Raw genomic sequence first — 23530 nt, 5'->3', positions numbered from 1 at the left:
TTTGCTCCCGTTTTCCAAAATGAGTTCTAACTTTCTTAGCATATCAAATATATCTTCTTCAATAGATCTCACTCTTTGGTTTCATTTAATATACAGTGGACAATTACACAAGTTAAATCTTTAGTTTGTTTCATTGAAGCTTGTCATTGTTTCATTGATCAAACCTGTTGAGCCACCTTTACATAATGTCAGTATCTATAACCATATGCACCAATTGTATCAACGACTGAAACCATATGGGTTCACTACTCACAGGACGTCTGGTGCATCCTGTCTCCACAGAAACGCTGATCATGGACGGTGAAGGAATCACTACAGTTTACATCAAAGACCCTGACTGTGAAAGTAACAGTCTTGAGGGAATCTCCCAGGTCGAGGTAGTAAATACACAAGGTGTCTGTTGGGTAGGTCACCCCACCCTCAGTCACAGGGCTGCGGATTGTACCAGTATTCTGGTCGAGGTCCGTCACACAGGTATCTGAAATGTTAATATATTTATATTTACATTTGTCAGTACTATGTCGATTGATTATTTCACATGGAATATAACATAAAAATATAATCTTCATACAAATCAGGATACATGTACCTGTCAAGATGTCACCGTTCCTGGACTTAATACGGTTCTACTCAGATTTAGCCCTTGCGCATGTTCTTAAAACATAACAAGTGAACCTGATCAATATTGAGCTACTATACTTAATCTATGTCTATGCATGTATACTTGTGAACCTTTCCTACATTGCAGAACAGAACATGCCTCTAGTTTACTGGAACATGGGTTATGGGTCCCATCACCTTGAAGCTACTTACTGTTTATGTACGTGTAGGTTATTTTGAGTCCACTCCTCTCAGTGGAACTATCACTGTGAAAGGTGATGTTCAGGTCACTTTCAAAGATGTTGTCTGAAATAATGGAGTAAAATACTTCTTTTTTAACACTCTTAACGTGACAACATGCTTTGCTCCTTTTAAAAACAAGCTATAAGGAACATACTCACATCGGGTATTAATAATTTACATTTTGTAGTTAATATAAGTGATATGGTAGTTTTATTAATCGTTAATATTAATATGTTTTACTTCTGGAATACAATTATTATAATACAAGATTACATCTCTCGCCGATAACGACTGAACCGTTTTGTACTGAATGTGGTACTGACATATGTATGATATGGGTGATGTCCTCGTTCCGCACATCCTGGAGGAGAAGTAGCCATCGTAGAGTATCTGTATGTAGTCCATGCTGCAGGAGGTGGAGAAACTGTTACTGTAGGAGTTATAATATCTCTGCACGTCGAACTCCTCAAGAGTAATGTTAACAATCCATGCCCCACCTGCTGGAGGCCTGATGGTGAACAGACAGTCGAGGTTAGGTGAGTAGGTTGCGCTGCCATCGCCAGGGACCTGGATCTCCCCTTGAGCATCTGTTATCACCTGGACACAGCTGTCTGCAGAGGAAGTGGTTTAGTCTTCAAATTACGACTCCAGGTTGTGTTTCAATTATATAACATAAGATATTTTATCAGACAGGTCTTCATGTTGAATATGATGAACATATGAACTGTTTATTTCTCAGTTGTTTTTGAATATTGAACGAACACTTCAGCAATAACATTACACATATATATAAGTAGCACTTGGATGTTGTTCAATGTCAAAGTGTTTCTTGTACATAATAATTTGGATTCGACATGATCACAAACATTTCAATATGCCATGGACACTCACTTTCTTCAAATGAATAATCCAACACAAATCCACGTCGTAGGATAGATCTATCAGTGACGAAGTGAATGGCAAAATCGCCACCAAGTGTGTTATCTGAAATATGCAAATGAATGATAACCAACTGGTACAAAAAAATTGGGGAGTTTAGTATTTGTGAAATATGTTCCAACTTGAAGAATTCCCTTCAGGATGTAGATGCAAATATGTTCATCTAGATTATGCAGGAAAAAATCATATGCATGGTTTGAAGTTTACAGTGTTACACAATACATACGTGTAATATATTCATGAAAAGAAGCGATGGGGAGATATGAAACAAAACAACTTATCATGTGTCCGTACTTCAATGCACGCAGCATGCCAATATTAGAATAGGTGTAACCAAATGAATTCTCAAATCGTGTGATCAGTGGCATATTATATATCGACAAACATAGAGTTTTGCTGCGACACTGTCAGATAACAATGATGTGTGACATTTGACACACCTAGAATCAACGTCAAGGTAATATTAATATTATCTTATTATTTTCTTAACAGAACAACACAGATACAAACGCCACAAACGTCGGAAAAATTGTTAGGTTGTATACAATATCATAGATGCTTCTTGGTTTGAAGGACATACCTTTCTCGGCAGTATAACATAATATTCTACTGTAATTGACCTGGTTTAAGTTTGCAGGCTCAACCTCCCATTCTCAAACCCTGTGCTCTCAAACATCTAATTTCTACAGGATTTCAACATCTTAAGATGTTATTCTCTTTTGCAAACAACTATACACACGTTTATGTTCTTTTATTGGACTTTAAATCTATGTGCGACGTTTTCTTGGACATCGGAAACAAACAGTAAAAATTGAAATAGTGAAGCAATACCTTCAAACTGCCTCATCTGTTTCATATTTACATCAATGAATACAAATTCAAAATTGGCAAAGGCTGTCCGCAAGACTGTATGGCAAGAGAGATGTGCTCAACTTTAGAACAGTCAACTTTATGTAGAGCAATATTCCAGCAGCTACAGCATTTGGTGTCTACATTTAAACAACGTTTGAGGTACAATCATGCATGCTTTTTATGTGAACATTTCAATCGCTTTCATAATGTTGACATGTAGGGGACAATTCAAAATTTGATGCATCAGTGACCAAAATGGATGCAATTCCCTACCACATATTCCTGTTTTGTTTCAGGTGAACAATTGACTTGCCCTTGCATGTGGTTGTGAAGGGTGCCAGTGGTGGGACATTATACGCTCACCTTTTTGCGAATTAAGACTTTTCTAAGCGCTCTTTAATGTTGATTGTTTATTTGTTATTTCATACCTGAGTCAGAAATATTCCAGCTTTATCATTGCGATATGTAATTAATCGAGTCTGTGTCAGACATCATAAGTCATGTTCTACCCTGCCGTGTCTCAATAAAGTAACTCAGCATAACCAGCCCGATCCAAATTAGTTACTGCTTATGACAATAGTATGACGGGCACATATTCTAAACCAAACAGGCTTGTTATTTCCCACTAGATGGATGTGTTCAAGAAAAATTACCACGACTTACAAAAGTACGTTCTTGGTGAGCTCATTCTGCCACACAGTCTGCTGGTGCCGGTGAGTCCTGAGAACCTGGTCTCCACGTAGTCGTAGCCACATGATGTACTCAGACTGTAAGATGAGGAGTTGTAGTACGTCCTCTGAACGTCAAACTGAGAGTACGTCAGATTGAACCTGTATGGACCCTGTGTTGGAGGTCTGATGATATAGGTGCAGTTCAGATTATTTCTGTAGAGACCAGTACTGTAGACGGGACTCCTTATTTCGCCATTGGAGTCGGTAAACAGTTGGTCACAACGATCTGAAAGTAAAACCTTTGACGGTCAATACCTTAACATCAAGATGCGATTCATGCTGTATTCACGGAAAAAGTATTTTGGAACAAAAAAAAGAGAACATTACTTTGTGAACAGGATTTCATTTCTATCTCAAAAAAGATAATTATACCTTCCTCAATCCTGTAGGACACGTTGAACCCTTGCCTACTGATCTCGTTGTTCGTATGAAAGACCATGTCAAACTGTCTTGTATTTGTGTACCCTGAGAAATTAACATCATATTAGCCACATAGATCGATGTATATTAAGTACTTATATTATGACAATTGTGAGAGAATAAGCGAAGTATTTCCTTCGAATAATGCTGTTATAAACTTGAAACAAAATAAATTGAACTCTTTCGACATGGAGAATTCAGCTGAGTTGAGGTCTATTTTTAAGACTTACTTACATTACACGTTTTCATCCGAATCGCCATGTTTTCATATATTTCATATTACTAGACATTCAGGTAGAATTATATGTATATTGCAAATATTTTAACACATATGGCCCTCACAGGTAAACGTGGTTCCTGCAGCGATGACACCACAATACCTCCCGGTACTGTAGGACACGTCTGAATAGTATACATAGTCGTTGTAACAGTAGCTCGAACTGTACGAAGGGGATTCAAGGTCAAAATTATTGACAGTGACTGTGACCTTGGTCAGGTCATATGGCGTTAATATGGTGTATCGGCAGTCAAGGTTGTTGTGGTACAGACCACTGCTTGTTATAGGGCTGATAAGATTGCCTTCAGTCGCGCTGTACGAGACGAGACAACCATCTGCAATTGAAATTAATCAATTTCACAAAAAAAAACGATAATATTACGATTGAAACAAACTATTGGATGTTCAGTTGTTACAATGTGCAAATTATGTTTTCACATACAAATAGACAAAGTAGTCTTTTTTTCACATACTTTACTTTTGAGATCTCAACTTTTAAAAAGACAAAATTATTTTTTAGCAATATTTCAAAAATCAATTAAAATAGTCACCTGGAACGATGTTGTAACGGATGTTAAAGCCCCTGTTTGTTTGACTATTGTCACTGATGAAGATCACGACAAATGTACCATCAAAGCTGACTATAAAAGAAACGAAAACCAAATAGTGACACGAGTTGTAACATCACATCTTGTACACACGTAAACACATGTGATCTTGAATATTAAAAAGGTACATATACATTGGGACATATTTGATGATATATGAATATTCCTGAAGACAACTAAAATCAAAACTGTCACTGACAAGTGAGTATAATTAAGGAAGGATGGGATGCTATATATAGATATTCTCTGGTCTTCTACTTTTTCTGAAGTTAATTAAAAAAATATTCCAATTGATTCTACATTATATAATCGTTGGCGGTTTTAACATGCTGCATTAAACATTATCTTCTTTCGATGTGTACAAAATACATTGACACGTTTATGAGAAAAAACAAATTACCATACTCGTCCCGTTAGATACCGTTTTATCGTATCGTGCGCATTTCAAACACGTATCTTACGACCAAAGGCAGGGACTTGGACAGCAACCATCACAAGGTTGTGTTCATGAAACAGAACGTCCCTAAAAGCTAAATAGGTGGATGGTCTGTACTTACAGCTGCGAGTCCCGTATTGGTATCCACACAATCTCTGTTCGCCATTCATATCAACATAGTCATTGCACACTGATGTGCTGTTGTCAGGGTCTTCCAGATGAAACTGATTGAGATTAAAGACAATTGTCTGACCCACATCTGCTTCTTTCGTTATGGTGAAGATGCAGTGAGTGCTGTGGTTGTAGGAATGTCCATACACGGACTCATTGCCGTAGACAGAGTAACTGTTGATGGAGCCGGCATTGTCGGTCAGCGTTATGTTACATGAGACTGCAATTTCCAAACAGGATTTATTTGTGAGAGATGTACTCATAACATGAGAAGAAAGGCAGGGTAATGGAAAGAAAGTGAAATTGTATATTTAACAAACATATTAAAGTTTATTTTGTGACTTTATTTACGTTTGTGCAACCTTGTCTTCTGAAACAGACAACACAAACGTGTACAATACCTACCAGGCCTTATGTAGTAAAAAATGTGAAAGCCTTCACTTCCCCCTGCGTGCGAGTTTACAGAGTGGTGATACCTCATAGAAAGGTCGCGATTCGTCGATGTGTCTGTAAAGAATATCGAAAACATTGTTGAATTTGGAATTGTATGGATGCATATCTTAAAACGTAAACAAAGAATCTGCTTAAATATTTTTTCACCTCGGTACTTGTAATGGGCATGTTCCCACCGAACGCTCTGAACAGAGCAAATGAAAAGCCAAAAGTATCCCACCCCCTACAAGTAATTAAGTAAATAAATAGATAAACGGATACATAAAAAAATGGGAAATTACTGCTAAGGCGGCGAAGAATCATCCAGCTAACCCCGTTAACTCATGTTCAAGCCGATACATCACCTGTATATCAATCTAGAGATATCATTGAAAATGTAAAGAAAACGGTGAGAAAATTTTAAATAACAAGTTGGAAGACGATTATGACAAATGTAACAGAAGAATTCGATTTAAGAACTTTGACTTTTAACGAATCAGAGAATCAAAACCTGGGACTACTCTAAGACCAACACCCAACTGCAGTACTATCTTCATATTGATACATTCAATTTTGTACTTACAGTTATATTCTCCGTAAACCGTTCCGCAGTACTGTGTGCCACCGATCTCAACATAGCTGCCAGAACAAGTGCCGTTGTTGTTCATGAAGTTGTACGGCATATAGAATGGACTGAAGTACATTGTCATGAGGAAGGGGTAGTATGGGGGACGAACGATGTATTCACAGTCCAAGTCTTGGGCCAAAATCATATTCGACAAGTAATATGAGTCGACGTTGCCTGACGTTCCATGATAAACTCTGTCACAAGTGTCTGCAACATCAGGATCACAGAATACAACAGAAGTTGCAATGACCACGCGGGTTTATCATGACTCAAAGTGGAAGGCATGAATATTCTACCCAAACGTCAATATAAATGTGACAGAATTCTGCTAACCTTTAACCTGCTGTTAACGTCTTCAACGTGTGTGTGTGTGTGTGTGTGTGTGTGTGTGTGTGTGTGTGTGTGTGTGTGTGTGTGTGTGTGTGTGTGTGTGTGTGTGTGTGTGTGTGTGTGTGTGTGTGTGTGTGTGTGTGTGTGTGTGTGTGTGTGTGTGTGTGTGTGTGTGTGTGTGAACAGGGATCCTGTTCAATAGTACGCTAGTCTATATTATTACAGAACTTACAGTTAGTCACATGGTAGTCGACATCCACCCCTCGACCTGTCCCAGCACTATCAGACACGAAGGTGATGTTGATCCTCCCAGTCAGGTTGACTATATAAGGGAAAATAATATCCAGATAATATCATTAAACAAATATTATTAAGAGAATAAAATAAACTGTGTTACAAAAGACTGCATCTCAAGCCAGAGAAAGATGTGAAGATGTGACAGAACTAATACATAGGACACAATCGACGTTCAATAAGTAGCTTTTTTTGCAGACACGTATTTCTTCAAACAGCTAGTTTGCAAACAAACCTTCATAACTTTCTTCGCATCATTGGTCTTGAAAGTGCCACATGGGTATTCATAACAGAGTTCAAGTGGTTTGATGATATAACCGGAGAAAAAAGAGCAACCAAGGAATCGTTTTTATTACTTTATATGCTTTACAGTCTGATCTAACGTGGGCATGGAACAACCCACACTCAAAACATTTTTTAACGGGGCTAAAGTATATGCATGCATTCAGATGAATTTATTTCAAGAGACAATACGCAGTGGTTTGTCGATGTCCCATTACGTTTGTCCATTCAATAATAATCTACAATGTTATACAACAATGATGATAGTCTTTGCTCCCGTTTTACCAAATGAGCTCTCACTTTCTTAGCATATCAAATATATCTTCTTCAATAGATCTCACTCTTTGGTTTCATTTAATATACAGCTGACAATTACACAAGATAAACCTTATTTTATTGAAGCTTGTCATTGTTTCATTGACAACACCTGTTGAGCCACCGTTACATAATGTCAGTATCTATAACCATATGCACCAATTGTATCAACGACTGAAACCATATGGGTTCACTACTCACAGGACGTCTGGTGCATCCTGTCTCCACAGAAACGCTGATCATGGACGGTGAAGGAATCACTACAGTTTACATCAAAGACCCTGACTGTGAAAGTAACAGTCTTGAGGGAATCTCCCAGGTCGAGGTAGTAAATACACAAGGTGTTTGTTGGGTAGGTCACCCCACCCTCAGTCACAGGGCTGCGGATTGTACCAGTATTCTGGTCGAGGTCCGTCACACAGGTGTCTGAAATGTTAATATATTTATATTTACATTTGTCAGTACTATGTCGATTGTTTATTTGTCATGGAATATTACATAGAAATATAATCTTCACACAGTTCAGGATACATGTACCTGTCAACATGTCCCCGTTCAAGGATTAAATATGGTTTTACTCTGTTTTAGCCCTTGCGAGTGTCCTGAAAACATAACAAATGAACTTGATCAATACGGAGCCACTATACTTAATCTATGTCCATGTTTGTTTAGTTGTGAACCTTTCCGGCACTGCAGAACAGAACATGCCTTTAGCTAACTGAAACATGGGTTATTGGTCCTGTCACTTTGAAGCTACTTACTGTTTATGTACGTGTAGGTTATGTTGAATCCACTCCTCTCAGTGGAGCTATCACTGTGAAAGGTGATGTTCAGGTCACTTTCAACGAGGTTGTCTGGAGACAATGGAGTAAATACTTCCACTTTATATTCCATCAAGCAGCAACATGCATTCTTCCTTCCTGACACAAATTGTTCATAACGTACATATTCTCCACGTGTATTAAATATTTTGAAGTTGTTTATTTTTTACGCATTATTATATTTTACTTCTAGAATAACGTAACAAGTACTGGAATGAAGATACTGATGATTAAATATCAAGTCATTATCATATATCTCAGTCACTACATACACAAAAAAATACATGTACGCTCGTATATATAGGAAACTCGCGCCAAATATCTATAGCCACCAGAGTACATTCATTCTCATGCAAGATTACATCTCTCGCCGATAACGACTGAACCGTTTTGTACTGAATGTGGTACTGACATATGTATGATATGGGTGATGTCCTCGTTCCGCACATCCTGGAGGAGGAGTAGCCATCGTAGAGTATCTGTATGTAGTCCATGCTGCAGGAGGTGGAGAAACTGTTACTGTAGGAGGAATAATATCTCTGCACGTCGAACTCCTCCAGTGTAATGTTAACAATCCAAGCCCCACCTGCTGGAGGCCTGATGGTGAACAGACAGTTGACGTTAGGTGAGTAGGTAGTGCTGCCATCGTCAGGGACCTGGATCTGCCCTGCAGCGTCTGTCATGACGTGGTAACAGCTGTCTGCAGAGGAAGTGATTCAATCACGAAACCCGGGTATTCAATCATTATTAAACGATATCAGGTCATAGAGATTCCTCAAAACTCCTCTCTTGTTTTACAAATCCGAGAAGAAATTCTAATTCGCATGTGTTAAGAAACAGATCAGCAAGTTGGAGAGCACAGCACACATCGGTGCCCAAGGGGATTCCTACTTCCTGCCTAAATGTACTTTTCCCAAATATCAAATGTACGTTATCTATGAAGAAGTCTGAGACTTCACATACTCAGCAATGTTCAAACTATATGAGGGCGTCCTTCAAATAACCTTGTCTGGACCAGAGAAACCGGTGATTTATGTTATGAGTAAAGACATTAATAATTGAAACACATTTAGACGATAAACCTACTGTGTTTTGAAATTTGAGGTATTCCAACTGTAGATAAGGTACCTATTAGTTTAATTTGGATCCGAGAGCTTGAGCGGGAAGAAACAAGGAGTAAGTATTCTGTGTATGAGTATTTGTTCCATGTTAAACTGCGGCATAGTTATAGTGGCCGAGGGGAGACAGTGAGAAAGTGAGGGGACAGCGAGAAAGCGATGACACGGAACGAGAAAGCTTTTGCTTTCTCGGCTCACGCTATCGCCCTTTCTGGACTCCTGTTATCGGTGTATCGCTTTCTCGCGCTTTGGCGAGAAAGCGATGTCCTCTCTCGGCCTCCAAATATAATGAGTATTCTCAGCTGTTCGTTCAAACTTATATTCACCTAAGCTTCAACTAACGACATGTGACTCCTCATAATGGAAAAAGTCTCAAGACTCTTATCATATTCACATGCTTTACCGTACAACTAGCATTAGTCCCGTCTAATACAAGCAATGGTTAGTTAAACCCCATATCACCTCATCACCTTCCCTTGGGTTTCAGTGTATGTGTTTTATGTCGTATGTCGTAGCATCATTTGAGCGCTGCAGTATGCTTTGATAAAAGCTTATAAATACACTTGTTCGTTAAGACGAAATATGTTTAACATGTTATGAAGTATTTAATTATGGCAGAATATGTACTTCTAAAGGGGTATGTGTAGGCATACTAGAGTTTCTGTTTCCTTCAGGATGTGTACGAAGATGTGCTCCTAAAATGCTTACGATATTATGTTTAACAGCATACTGTTTGACAGTGGCAGAACGTCCGCCAGGGGAGCGGAGGGCCGTTAAAAACTGGTCAGTAAATAGTGTCTGAGTGGGGTATTTATGTTAAACTGCGACATGGTATCTCACTGGGCTGGCACTTAAAAATCGACATTAGTCCGGACTGGTATAAGAGCACACACACACACACACACACACACACACACACACACACACACACACACACACACACACACACACACACACACACACACACACACACACACACACACACACACACACACACACACACACACACACACACACACACACACACACACACACACACACACACACACACACACACACACACACACACACACACACACACACACACACACACACACACACACACACACACACACACACACACACACACACACACACACACACACACACACACACACACACACACACACACACACACACACACACACACACACACACACACACACACACACACACACACACACACACACACACACACACACACACACACACACACACACACACACACACACACACACACACACACACACACACACACACACACACACACACACACACACACACACACACACACACACACACACACACACACACACACACACACACACACACACACACACACACACACACACACACACACACACACACACACACACACACACACACACACACACACACACACACACACACACACACACACACACACACACACACACACACACACACACACACACACACACACACACACACACACACACACACACACACACACACACACACACACACACACACACACACACACACACACACACACACACACACACACACACACACACACACACACACACACACACACACACACACACACACACACACACACACAATAGCATTTGGCGCAACGTTACACCCCAGTTCACCTAACCTAACATGTATCTTGGTGATAACGAGCTTATGTTTGAAATCTAGTGTCAACATTCCTTAATACGCCCATGACATAAAAATAATCATATTTGTCTTATTATCTATGACTACATAGTGTAATCAAAATGTTAATGAAAACATAATTCTAGATATTATGTATATTTCGGTTACATGGCTGTCTTTCTATGGCGAGCTGCTTAACAAAGATAATTTATATAACGACAAAACAGCATACAATATACAAGTGCTATATTAACATATTATAGTTACTTTAAATTGTCAGAATATGTACCCCTTAAACGTAAAATTTATTTTACTTACTGTAAGAGGTTGTGGTCCTGTAATACCACGGAGTGGTTGCAGTCCGGTTCAGCCCTTGTGAAAATAAGAGAGGTATTTGTACACTCATCCTACATTTGTACATAACGTGTCTTGTGTCAGAGCATTAGTAAATGCAAGTTCTATTGAATAAAAGTAAACACACCATTCCAGTGTGAGTACTCATGCATTTAATTATACATTCAATGTTACTTACAAGGATTATTAAACAGTAAAAAGAAATATAATCAATGTATTTTCCAACTAGAAAACTGCGTTATCTCTATTCCCCGCCATGGGGCATATTACACTTTTGATTGTTCATATAGTCGTGAAGATAAACTATACCACAGAGTCCTACAAAGCCTTAAAAGGGATATGCACTTGGGCAGCTTGATGTAATCAGAAAACGTGATTATAAGTGATATCAATACAAACAAAAGGCCCCTTCCTTGGAAAAGTCCCTCAGTCTTGATAAGTATCTCATTGGTGAGCTTACTTCAGTAGTATCTGCGAAAACGTGTCCCTATTGCACTTAGTCAAATGACATGGATCAAGGGAAGTAACTCTGTCAATATATTATTGACGGGACCAATTTTCGAACACAGTCTTGACAAGTATCTCTTAGATAAACATGCAAACTTTCACTCACTCACTCACTCATTTACTCACTCACTCACTCAGTAGTTTCTGAGAAAACGTGTTCCCATTTCAAGCAGTATGCACTTAGTTGAAAACAATGGAACAAAAGCTACAAGTCTGTAAAAACCAATTTTCAAACCCATTTTAGATCATGACCAGAGACATCAGTTTGTAAAATTTCATTTCTCTGACTTATATAGTTTTTGATAAACTGTGTCCCCTTTTAGAAGCGGAAAGACGGACAAAAGGGCGGAAGGACTGAAGGACGAATTCCGTTCCTTTATTCGCTAACAACACTTCTTGGCGGGGATAAAAAACGGTAAATGTAACCTGACGAGGGTTAAGGTAATCTGAAGATAGCATAACACTTGTCTCAATTTGGAACCGAAAATAATAGCGGCAAATCAAGCAGTCAATACACTGTCTGAGTTTCAGTAATCATTTTAAACTCTGCCATGGTATCATAGTGAGCTGGAGCTATACAACTAGCATTAGTCCCGTCTCGTGCATGCAAAGGTTATAAACTCCATTTCAATTCACCTCACACGTAACTTGGTGAAAACGAGCTTTTTTATGTTTGAAATCTGGTGTCAGCCTTCGTTCATGCGAACATGACATAAAAATAATCATATTTGTCTTATTATCTATGACTACATAGTGTAATCAAGATGTTAATGAAAACATAATTCTAGATATTATGTATATTTCGGTTACATGGCTGTCTTTCTATGGCGAGCTGCTTAACAAGGATAATTTATATAACGACAAAACAGCATACAATATACAAGTGCTATATTAACATATTATAGTTACTTTAAATTGTCAGAATATGTACCCCTTAAACGTAAAATTTATTTTACTTACTGTAAGAGGTTGTGGTCCTGTAATACCACGGAGTGGTTGCAGTCCGGTTCAGCCCTTGTGAAAATAAGAGAGGTATTTGTACACTCATACTACATTTGTACATAACGTGTCTTGTGTCAGAGCATTAGTAAATGCAAGTTCTATTGAATAAAAGTAAACACACCATTCCAGTGTGACTACTCATGCATTTAATTATACATTCAATGTTACTTACAAGGATTATAGCTTGTAGAGTTCCGATAAGAACTACCAGTCGTTGGTGTTGGATCTTAAACAGTAAAAAGAAATATAATCAATGTATTTTCCAACTAGAAAACTGCGTTATCTCTATTCCCCGCCATGGGGCATATTACACTTTTGATTGTTCATATAGTCGTGAAGATAAACTATACCACAGAGTCCTACAAAGCCTTAAAAGGGATATGCACTTGGGCAGCTTGATGTAATCAGAAAACGTGATTATAAGTGATATCAATACAAACAAAAGGCCCCTTCCTTGGAAAAGTCCCTCAGTCTTGATAAGTTTCTCATTGGTGACCTTACTTCAGTAGTATCTGCGAAAACGTGTCCCTATTGCACTTAGTCAAATGACATGGATCAAGGGAAGTAACTCTGTCAATATATTATTGACGGGACCAATTTTCGAAAACAGTCTTGACAAGTATCTCTTAGATAAACATGCAAACTTTCACTCACTCACTCACTCATTTACTCACTCACTCACTCAGTAGTTTCTGAGAAAACGTGTTCCCATTTCAAGCAGTATGCACTTAGTTGAAAACAATGGAACAAAAGCTATAAGTCTGTAAAAACCAATTTTCAAACCCATTTTAGATCATGACCAGAGACATCAGTTTGTAAAATTTCATTTCTCTGACTTATATAGTTTTTGATAAACTGTGTCCCCTTTTAGAAGCGGAAAGACGGACAAAAGGGCGGAAGGACTGAAGGACGAATTCCGTTCCTTTATTCGCTAACAACACTTCTTGGCGGGGATAAAAAACGGTAAATGTAACCTGACGAGGGTTAAGGTAATCTGAAGATAGCATAACACTTGTCTCAATTTGGAACCGAAAATAATAGCGGCAAATCAAGCAGTCAATACACTGTCTGAGTTTCAGTAATCATTTTAAACTCTGCCATGGTATCATAGTGAGCTGGAGCTATACAACTAGCATTAGTCCCGTCTCGTGCATGCAAAGGTTATAAACTCCATTTCAATTCACCTCACACGTAACTTGGTGAAAACGAGCTTTTTTATGTTTGAAATCTGGTGTCAGCCTTCGTTCATGCGAACATGACATAAAAATAATCATATTTGTCTTATTATCTATGACTACATAGTGTAATCAAGATGTTAATGAAAACATAATTCTAGATATTATGTATATTTCGGTTACATGGCTGTCTTTCTATGGCGAGCTGCTTAACAAGGATAATTTATATAACGACAAAACAGCATACAATATACAAGTGCTATATTAACATATTATAGTTACTTTAAATTGTCAGAATATGTACCCCTTAAACGTAAAATTTATTTTACTTACTGTAAGAGGTTGTGGTCCTGTAATACCACGGAGTGGTTGCAGTCCGGTTCAGCCCTTGTGAAAATAAGAGAGGTATTTGTACACTCATCCTACATTTGTACATAACGTGTCTTGTGTCAGAGCATTAGTAAATGCAAGTTCTATTGAATAAAAGTAAACACACCATTCCAGTGTGATTACTCATGCATTTAATTATACATTCAATGTTACTTACAAGGATTATTAAACAGTAAAAAGAAATATAATCAATGTATTTTCCAACTAGAAAACTGCGTTATCTCTATTCCCCGCCATGGGGCATATTACACTTTTGATTGTTCATATAGTCGTGAAGATAAACTATACCACAGAGTCCTACAAAGCCTTAAAAGGGATATGCACTTGGGCAGCTTGATGTAATCAGAAAACGTGATTATAAGTGATATCAATACAAACAAAAGGCCCCTTCCTTGGAAAAGTCCCTCAGTCTTGATAAGTATCTCATTGGTGAGCTTACTTCAGTAGTATCTGCGAAAACGTGTCCCTATTGCACTTAGTCAAATGACATGGATCAAGGGAAGTAACTCTGTCAATATATTATTGACGGGACCAATTTTCGAACACAGTCTTGACAAGTATCTCTTAGATAAACATGCAAACTTTCACTCACTCACTCACTCATTTACTCACTCACTCACTCAGTAGTTTCTGAGAAAACGTGTTCCCATTTCAAGCAGTATGCACTTAGTTGAAAACAATGGAACAAAAGCTATAAGTCTGTAAAAACCAATTTTCAAACCCATTTTAGATCATGACCAGAGACATCAGTTTGTAAAATTTCATTTCTCTGACTTATATAGTTTTTGATAAACTGTGTCCCCTTTTAGAAGCGGAAAGACGGACAAAAGGGCGGAAGGACTGAAGGACGAATTCCGTTCCTTTATTCGCTAACAACACTTCTTGGCGGGGATAAAAAACGGTAAATGTAACCTGACGAGGGTTAAGGAAATCTGAAGATAGCATAACACTTGTCTCAATTTGGAACCGAAAATAATAGCGGCAAATCAAGCAGTCAATACACTGTCTGAGTTTCAGTAATCATTTTAAACTCTGCCATGGTATCATAGTGAGCTGGAGCTATACAACTAGCATTAGTCCCGTCTCGTGCATGCAAAGGTTATAAACTCCATTTCAATTCACCTCACACGTAACTTGGTGAAAACGAGCTTTTTTATGTTTGAAATCTGGTGTCAGCCTTCGTTCATGCGAACATGACATAAAACTAATCATATTTGTCTTATTATCTATGACTACATAGTGTAATCAAGATGTTAATGAAAACATAATTCTAGATATTATGTATATTTCGGTTACATGGCTGTCTTTCTATGGCGAGCTGCTTAACAAGGATAATTTATATAACGACAAAACAGCATACAATATACAAGTGCTATATTAACATATTATAGTTACTTTAAATTGTCAGAATATGTACCCCTTAAACGTAAAATTTATTTTACTTACTGTAAGAGGTTGTGGTCCTGTAATACCACGGAGTGGTTGCAGTCCGGTTCAGCCCTTGTGAAAATAAGAGAGGTATTTGTACACTCATCCTACATTTGTACATAACGTGTCTTGTGTCAGAGCATTAGTAAATGCAAGTTCTATTGAATAAAAGTAAACACACCATTCCAGTGTGACTACTCATGCATTTAATTATACATTCAATGTTACTTACAAGGATTATAGCTTGTAGAGTTCCGATAAGAACTACCAGTCGTTGGTGTTGGATCTTAAACAGTAAAAAGAAATATAATCAATGTATTTTCCAACTAGAAAACTGCGTTATCTCTATTCCCCGCCATGGGGCATATTACACTTTTGATTGTTCATATAGTCGTGAAGATAAAATAAACTATACCACAGAGTCCTACAAAAGCCTTAAAAGGGATATGCACTTGGGCAGCTTGATGTAATCAGAAAACGTGATTATAAGTGATATTAATACAAACAAAAGGCCCCTTCCTTGGAAAAGTCCCTCAGTCTTGATAAGTATCTCATTGGTGACCTTACTTCAGTAGTATCTGCGAAAACGTGTCCCTATTGCACTTAGTCAAATGACATGGATCAAGGGAAGTAACTCTGTCAATATATTATTGACGGGACCAATTTTCGAACACAGTCTTGACAAGTATCTCTTAGATAAACATGCAAACTTTCACTCACTCACTCACTCATTTACTCACTCACTCACTCAGTAGTTTCTGAGAAAACGTGTTCCCATTTCAAGCAGTATGCACTTAGTTGAAAACAATGGAACAAAAGCTATAAGTCTGTAAAAACCAATTTTCAAACCCATTTTAGATCATGACCAGAGACATCAGTTTGTAAAATTTCATTTCTCTGACTTATATAGTTTTTGATAAACTGTGTCCCCTTTTAGAAGCGGAAAGACGGACAAAAGGGCGGAAGGACTGAAGGACGAATTCCGTTCCTTTATTCGCTAACAACACTTCTTGGCGGGGATAAAAAACGGTAAATGTAACCTGACGAGGGTTAAGGAAATCTGAAGATAGCATAACACTTGTCTCAATTTGGAACCGAAAATAATAGCGGCAAATCAAGCAGTCAATACACTGTCTGAGTTTCAGTAATCATTTTAAACTCTGCCATGGTATCATAGTGAGCTGGAGCTATACAACTAGCATTAGTCCCGTCTCGTGCATGCAAAGGTTATAAACTCCATTTCAATTCACCTCACACGTAACTTGGTGAAAACGAGCTTTTTTATGTTTGAAATCTGGTGTCAGCCTTCGTTCATGCGAACATGACATAAAACTAATCATATTTGTCTTATTATCTATGACTACATAGTGTAATCAAGATGTTAATGAAAACATAATTCTAGATATTATGTATATTTCGGTTACATGGCTGTCTTTCTATGGCGAGCTGCTTAACAAGGATAATTTATATAACGACAAAACAGCATACAATATACAAGTGCTATATTAACATATTATAGTTACTTTAAATTGTCAGAATATGTACCCCTTAAACGTAAAATTTATTTTACTTACTGTAAGAGGTTGTGGTCCTGTAATACCACGGAGTGGTTGCAGTCCGGTTCAGCCCTTGTGAAAATAAGAGAGGTATTTGTACACTCATCCTACATTTGTACATAACGTGTCTTGTGTCAGAGCATTAGTAAATGCAAGTTCTATTGAATAAAAGTAAACACACCATTCCAGTGTGACTACTCATGCATTTAATTATACATTCAATGTTACTTACAAGGATTATAGCTTGTAGAGTTCCGATAAGAACTACCAGTCGTTGGTGTTGGATCTTAAACAGTAAAAAGAAATATAATCAATGTATTTTCCAACTAGAAAACTGCGTTATCTCTATTCCCCGCCATGGGGCATATTACACTTTTGATTGTTCATATAGTCGTGAAGATAAAATAAACTATACCACAGAGTCCTACAAAAGCCTTAAAAGGGATATGCACTTGGGCAGCTTGATGTAATCAGAAAACGTGATTATAAGTGATATTAATACAAACAAAAGGCCCCTTCCTTGGAAAAGTCCCTCAGTCTTGATAAGTATCTCATTGGTGACCTTACTTCAGTAGTATCTGCGAAAACGTGTCCCTATTGCACTTAGTCAAATGACATGGATCAAGGGAAGTAACTCTGTCAATATATTATTGACGGGACCAATTTTCGAACACAGTCTTGACAAGTATCTCTTAGATAAACATGCAAACTTTCACTCACTCACTCACTCATTTACTCACTCACTCACTCAGTAGTTTCTGAGAAAACGTGTTCCCATTTCAAGCAGTATGCACTTAGTTGAAAACAATGGAACAAAAGCTATAAGTCTGTAAAAACCAATTTTCAAACCCATTTTAGATCATGACCAGAGACATCAGTTTGTAAAATTTCATTTCTCTGACTTATATAGTTTTTGATAAACTGTGTCCCCTTTTAGAAGCGGAAAGACGGACAAAAGGGCGGAAGGACTGAAGGACGAATTCCGTTCCTTTATTCGCTAACAACACTTCTTGGCGGGGATAAAAAACGGTAAATGTAACCTGACGAGGGTTAAGGAAATCTGAAGATAGCATAACACTTGTCTCAATTTGGAACCGAAAATAATAGCGGCAAATCAAGCAGTCAATACACTGTCTGAGTTTCAGTAATCATTTTAAACTCTGCCATGGTATCATAGTGAGCTGGAGCTATACAACTAGCATTAGTCCCGTCTCGTGCATGCAAAGGTTATAAACTCCATTTCAATTCACCTCACACGTAACTTGGTGAAAACGAGCTTTTTTATGTTTGAAATCTGGTGTCAGCCTTCGTTCATGCGAACATGACATAAAACTAATCATATTTGTCTTATTATCTATGACTACATAGTGTAATCAAGATGTTAATGAAAACATAATTCTAGATATTATGTATATTTCGGTTACATGGCTGTCTTTCTATGGCGAGCTGCTTAACAAGGATAATTTATATAACGACAAAACAGCATACAATATACAAGTGCTATATTAACATATTATAGTTACTTTAAATTGTCAGAATATGTACCCCTTAAACGTAAAATTTATTTTACTTACTGTAAGAGGTTGTGGTCCTGTAATACCACGGAGTGGTTGCAGTCCGGTTCAGCCCTTGTGAAAATAAGAGAGGTATTTGTACACTCATCCTACATTTGTACATAACGTGTCTTGTGTCAGAGCATTAGTAAATGCAAGTTCTATTGAATAAAAGTAAACACACCATTCCAGTGTGACTACTCATGCATTTAATTATACATTCAATGTTACTTACAAGGATTATAGCTTGTAGAGTTCCGATAAGAACTACCAGTCGTTGGTGTTGGATCTTAAACAGTAAAAAGAAATATAATCAATGTATTTTCCAACTAGAAAACTGCGTTATCTCTATTCCCCGCCATGGGGCATATTACACTTTTGATTGTTCATATAGTCGTGAAGATAAAATAAACTATACCACAGAGTCCTACAAAAGCCTTAAAAGGGATATGCACTTGGGCAGCTTGATGTAATCAGAAAACGTGATTATAAGTGATATTAATACAAACAAAAGGCCCCTTCCTTGGAAAAGTCCCTCAGTCTTGATAAGTATCTCATTGGTGACCTTACTTCAGTAGTATCTGCGAAAACGTGTCCCTATTGCACTTAGTCAAATGACATGGATCAAGGGAAGTAACTCTGTCAATATATTATTGACGGGACCAATTTTCGAACACAGTCTTGACAAGTATCTCTTAGATAAACATGCAAACTTTCACTCACTCACTCACTCATTTACTCACTCACTCACTCAGTAGTTTCTGAGAAAACGTGTTCCCATTTCAAGCAGTATGCACTTAGTTGAAAACAATGGAACAAAAGCTATAAGTCTGTAAAAACCAATTTTCAAACCCATTTTAGATCATGACCAGAGACATCAGTTTGTAAAATTTCATTTCTCTGACTTATATAGTTTTTGATAAACTGTGTCCCCTTTTAGAAGCGGAAAGACGGACAAAAGGGCGGAAGGACTGAAGGACGAATTCCGTTCCTTTATTCGCTAACAACACTTCTTGGCGGGGATAAAAAACGGTAAATGTAACCTGACGAGGGTTAAGGTAATCTGAAGATAGCATAACACTTGTCTCAATTTGGAACCGAAAATAATAGCGGCAAATCAAGCAGTCAATACACTGTCTGAGTTTCAGTAATCATTTTAAATTCTGCCATGGTATCATAGTGAGCTGGAGCTATACAACTAGCATTAGTCCCGTCTCGTGCATGCAAAGGTTATAAACTCCATTTCAATTCACCTCACACGTAACTTGGTGAAAACGAGCTTTTTTATGTTTGAAATCTGGTGTCAGCCTTCGTTCATGCGAACATGACATAAAAATAATCATATTTGTCTTATTATCTATGACTTCATATTGAAATCAAGATGTTAATGAAAACATGATTCGAGATATTATGTATATGCTTAACAAGGATAATTTATATAACGACAAAACAGCATACAATATACAAGTGCTATATTAACATATTATAGTTACTTTAAATTGTCAGAATATGTACCCCTTAAACGTAAAATTTATTTTACTTACTGTAAGAGGTTGTGGTCCTGTAATACCATGGAGTGACAGTAGTCCGGTTCAGCCCTTGTAAAAATAAGAGAGGTATTTGTACACACACCCTACATTTGTACATAACGTGTCTTGTGTCTAAGCATCATTAAATGCAAGTTCTATTGAATAAAAATAAACACACAATTCCAGTTTGACTACTCATGCATTTAATTATACATTCAATGTTACTTACAAGGATTATAGCTTGTAGAGTTCCGATAAGAACTACCAGTCGTTGGTGTTGGATCTTAAACAGTAAAAGAAATATAATCAATGTATTTTTTTAACAAGAAATGTGCATTCCCTCTATTCACCGCCATGGGGCACATTTCACTTTTGATTGCTCATATAGTAGTGAAGATAAACTTTAAAACAGAGTAATATAAAGCCTTTAAAAGAGATAGGAGTATGGGCTGCTTTATGTCATCAGAAAACGTGATTAAATGTGAAATTAATACACACAAAAGGCCCCTTCTTTGGAAAAAAATCTCAGTCTTGATAAGTAACTCTTTGGTAAGCTTTCTTCAGTAGTTTCTGCGAAAACGTGTCCCTATTGCACACACTGTGTTCTACGCAAAATAACATGGATCAAGGGAAGTAACTCTGTTAAAATATAACTGACGGACCAATTCTCGAACTCAATCTTAACAAGTATCTCTTAGATAAGCCTTCAGACTTTCATTCATGTAACTTCAGTAGTTTCTGAGAAAACGTGTGCCCCATTTCATGCAGCATGTACACCAATTTGTAAAATCATTTCAGATCATAACAAGTAACATCAGTTTGTAAAATTTCATTTCTCTGACTTATATAGTTCTTGATAGACGAATTCCGTTCCTTTATTCCCCCACCCCACTTCGTGGGGTAAATGTTACCAGGTGAGATTTCGGGTAATCTGCAGATAACCTTACACTTGTCCCAATTTGGAACCGAACATATTAGCAAGAAAAACAAGGAGTCAATACACTGTGTCTGAGTTTCAGTAATCATTTTAAACTGTGCCATGGTACCATAGTGAACTGGAACTATACATCTAGCATTAGTCCTGTCTAGTACAAGCAAAGGTTAAAACCAATTTCACCTCATCTTACCTTAGGTTTGGTTGTATGTGTTTTATGTCGTGAAAAGTACTCACTCAATAATACAAATAAATTAATAGTTTTAAGCCAAAGTATGAGTGTGGTCAGCCATCCTGAATGAGCTGAGCAGCTATGTCACTTCTCATTATTACTGTTGTCATTATTACTGTGGATTTATCCGTGTTAGATTACCATTGATATGTAGGCCTTGGCCCAGAGACGAAAAGAAGAAGGTGTTACCCTTAGCGTAGATAGGGTTAGGCCACGTGCTCCGATGCACCAACACATCAACCAATACCAATATATGCCCACCTTGCACATAGAGTTTCTTGTATATCTACCGTCATACAGTAAATGCTTGACAAGTAAATACCGCAAGCTACATACTTGATGTTGTCAGAACCGTACACAGAGCCCTTGCATATACGGATATGGATTTGTCACAAAGTGCCAAGTAGAGGTCTATGTTTTGATAGATTATGAAATCTGTGTAATCTAGTTATATATTGTCTGGGTCGTGGGTGTTCTTCTTCTTTCAAAGTTTTCTTCCAGATAAATATATAGCTGTAAAGAATAGACTACTTACTTTCTCGAATCCTAAATGCTGCAAGAAAACCAGAATGATGAACTGAACCGTCAGAGTGGAAGTATATCTTGAAGTCCGTCTCCAGGGATGTAACTGAAAACAATCAATTAGGTTATTTATAAAGTATGTCTTTTCCTATTCGACATATTCTATATTCTAACTATCTACACACAAACTACGAAAAACCACATAACGTCGAGCATTCTGTGCACACACGGGTATCAAGACTGTGTTGCGCAGGCCTTCATGAATCACCGCCTCGCCTTTCTCAGGTACATCTACACACCACTACACAGTGGTTATCATTAGCGATACGTGGTTTTCAATCAACCCTGGCCTTTCCGTGTTAATACTGACACGTGATGGGAAGTGTTTATAGTTTATACTTCTGTTTCTTGCATGTCATCTACATAAGGTATACCAGGTACGTAACTATTTTCGAAAAGGAATATCACTGTGACTGAAAGGTATGTCACTATCTAAATAAGGCAATATCAATGTGAGTGAAAGGAAGGTGACTATGTGGGGGGATATATGTGAGGCAATAGCACTGTGAGTGATAGGTAGGTCACTATTTATATAAGGGAATATCAGCATAAGTGAAAAGAATATGTGAGGGAATAAAAGTGTAAGTGAGAAGAAGGTCACTCTTTATTTGAGGCGATATCACTGTAAGTGAAAGGCAGGTCACTATTTATGTGAGGGAAAGAAAGGACAGTTGCCTGTTATGTTCCACATTATGTAATGACAATTTTGATTTTTTTGAGAGAACTGAAATAGTACGAATGACACATTTGGCCCTGTAGTAGATGCGGACTGCCTACGTACAGGAGAATGACAGAGGCGTGGTCCTGATTCCACAGATCTTCTGGCGGGTGTAGGAGAACTGGACGTAGGCATAGTCGCAAGAGGAATGGCTTTCCAATTGGAACAGCATGAATGTTATGTCAATTAGGCTCCCTGGTGGTGGTGAGGGAATGGTGTAGAGGCAGTCAAGGTTGCCAGAGTACGACGCTCCCTCTCCCGCTCCAGGGCTGCTGAAACTTCCCTCCGTACCAGATAGAGTTTGGGAACAGGCTGCAAGAGGTAGAGAGATACTTAAAGGTGTTCCCAAATATTGTCCAGAGTGACGCGTAATTTAAAACAGCAACAGGA

The 23530-nt window shown here is 37.8% G+C and overlaps 1 protein-coding gene across 1 annotated transcript in view; it reads right to left on the bottom strand.

The window, feature by feature from the left end:
• The window catches only part of LOC124125993 (cubilin-like), a 90151-nt gene that overhangs the window by 50805 nt on the left and 15816 nt on the right, over positions 1-23530 (bottom strand). The window contains exons 11-39 of the mRNA XM_048389179.1: positions 23204-23452; positions 22376-22468; positions 20904-20957; positions 20690-20743; positions 19381-19434; positions 19167-19220; positions 17825-17878; positions 17611-17664; positions 16269-16322; positions 16055-16108; positions 14552-14605; positions 13216-13269; positions 13002-13055; positions 11499-11552; positions 8792-9079; positions 8320-8412; positions 7760-7984; positions 6900-6989; positions 6293-6544; positions 5683-5784; positions 5228-5497; positions 4614-4703; positions 4128-4397; positions 3738-3830; positions 3298-3591; positions 1735-1827; positions 1167-1454; positions 814-906; positions 254-478 (exon numbers count right to left, since the gene is read on the bottom strand). Of these exons, the coding sequence (XP_048245136.1) occupies positions 254-478; positions 814-906; positions 1167-1454; positions 1735-1827; positions 3298-3591; positions 3738-3830; positions 4128-4397; positions 4614-4703; positions 5228-5497; positions 5683-5784; positions 6293-6544; positions 6900-6989; positions 7760-7984; positions 8320-8412; positions 8792-9079; positions 11499-11552; positions 13002-13055; positions 13216-13269; positions 14552-14605; positions 16055-16108; positions 16269-16322; positions 17611-17664; positions 17825-17878; positions 19167-19220; positions 19381-19434; positions 20690-20743; positions 20904-20957; positions 22376-22468; positions 23204-23452 (3756 nt within the window). The remainder of the gene's footprint in view (positions 1-253; positions 479-813; positions 907-1166; positions 1455-1734; positions 1828-3297; positions 3592-3737; positions 3831-4127; positions 4398-4613; positions 4704-5227; positions 5498-5682; positions 5785-6292; positions 6545-6899; positions 6990-7759; positions 7985-8319; positions 8413-8791; positions 9080-11498; positions 11553-13001; positions 13056-13215; positions 13270-14551; positions 14606-16054; positions 16109-16268; positions 16323-17610; positions 17665-17824; positions 17879-19166; positions 19221-19380; positions 19435-20689; positions 20744-20903; positions 20958-22375; positions 22469-23203; positions 23453-23530) is intronic.

This window comes from Haliotis rufescens, unplaced genomic scaffold (genome assembly GCF_023055435.1).
Source record: "Haliotis rufescens isolate VD_foot unplaced genomic scaffold, xgHalRufe1.0.p SCAF_8, whole genome shotgun sequence".
Classification (NCBI taxonomy): domain Eukaryota; kingdom Metazoa; phylum Mollusca; class Gastropoda; order Lepetellida; family Haliotidae; genus Haliotis; species Haliotis rufescens.
Note: the sequence above shows the minus strand (reverse complement) of the source record. Positions and strands in the feature narration are given on the sequence as shown.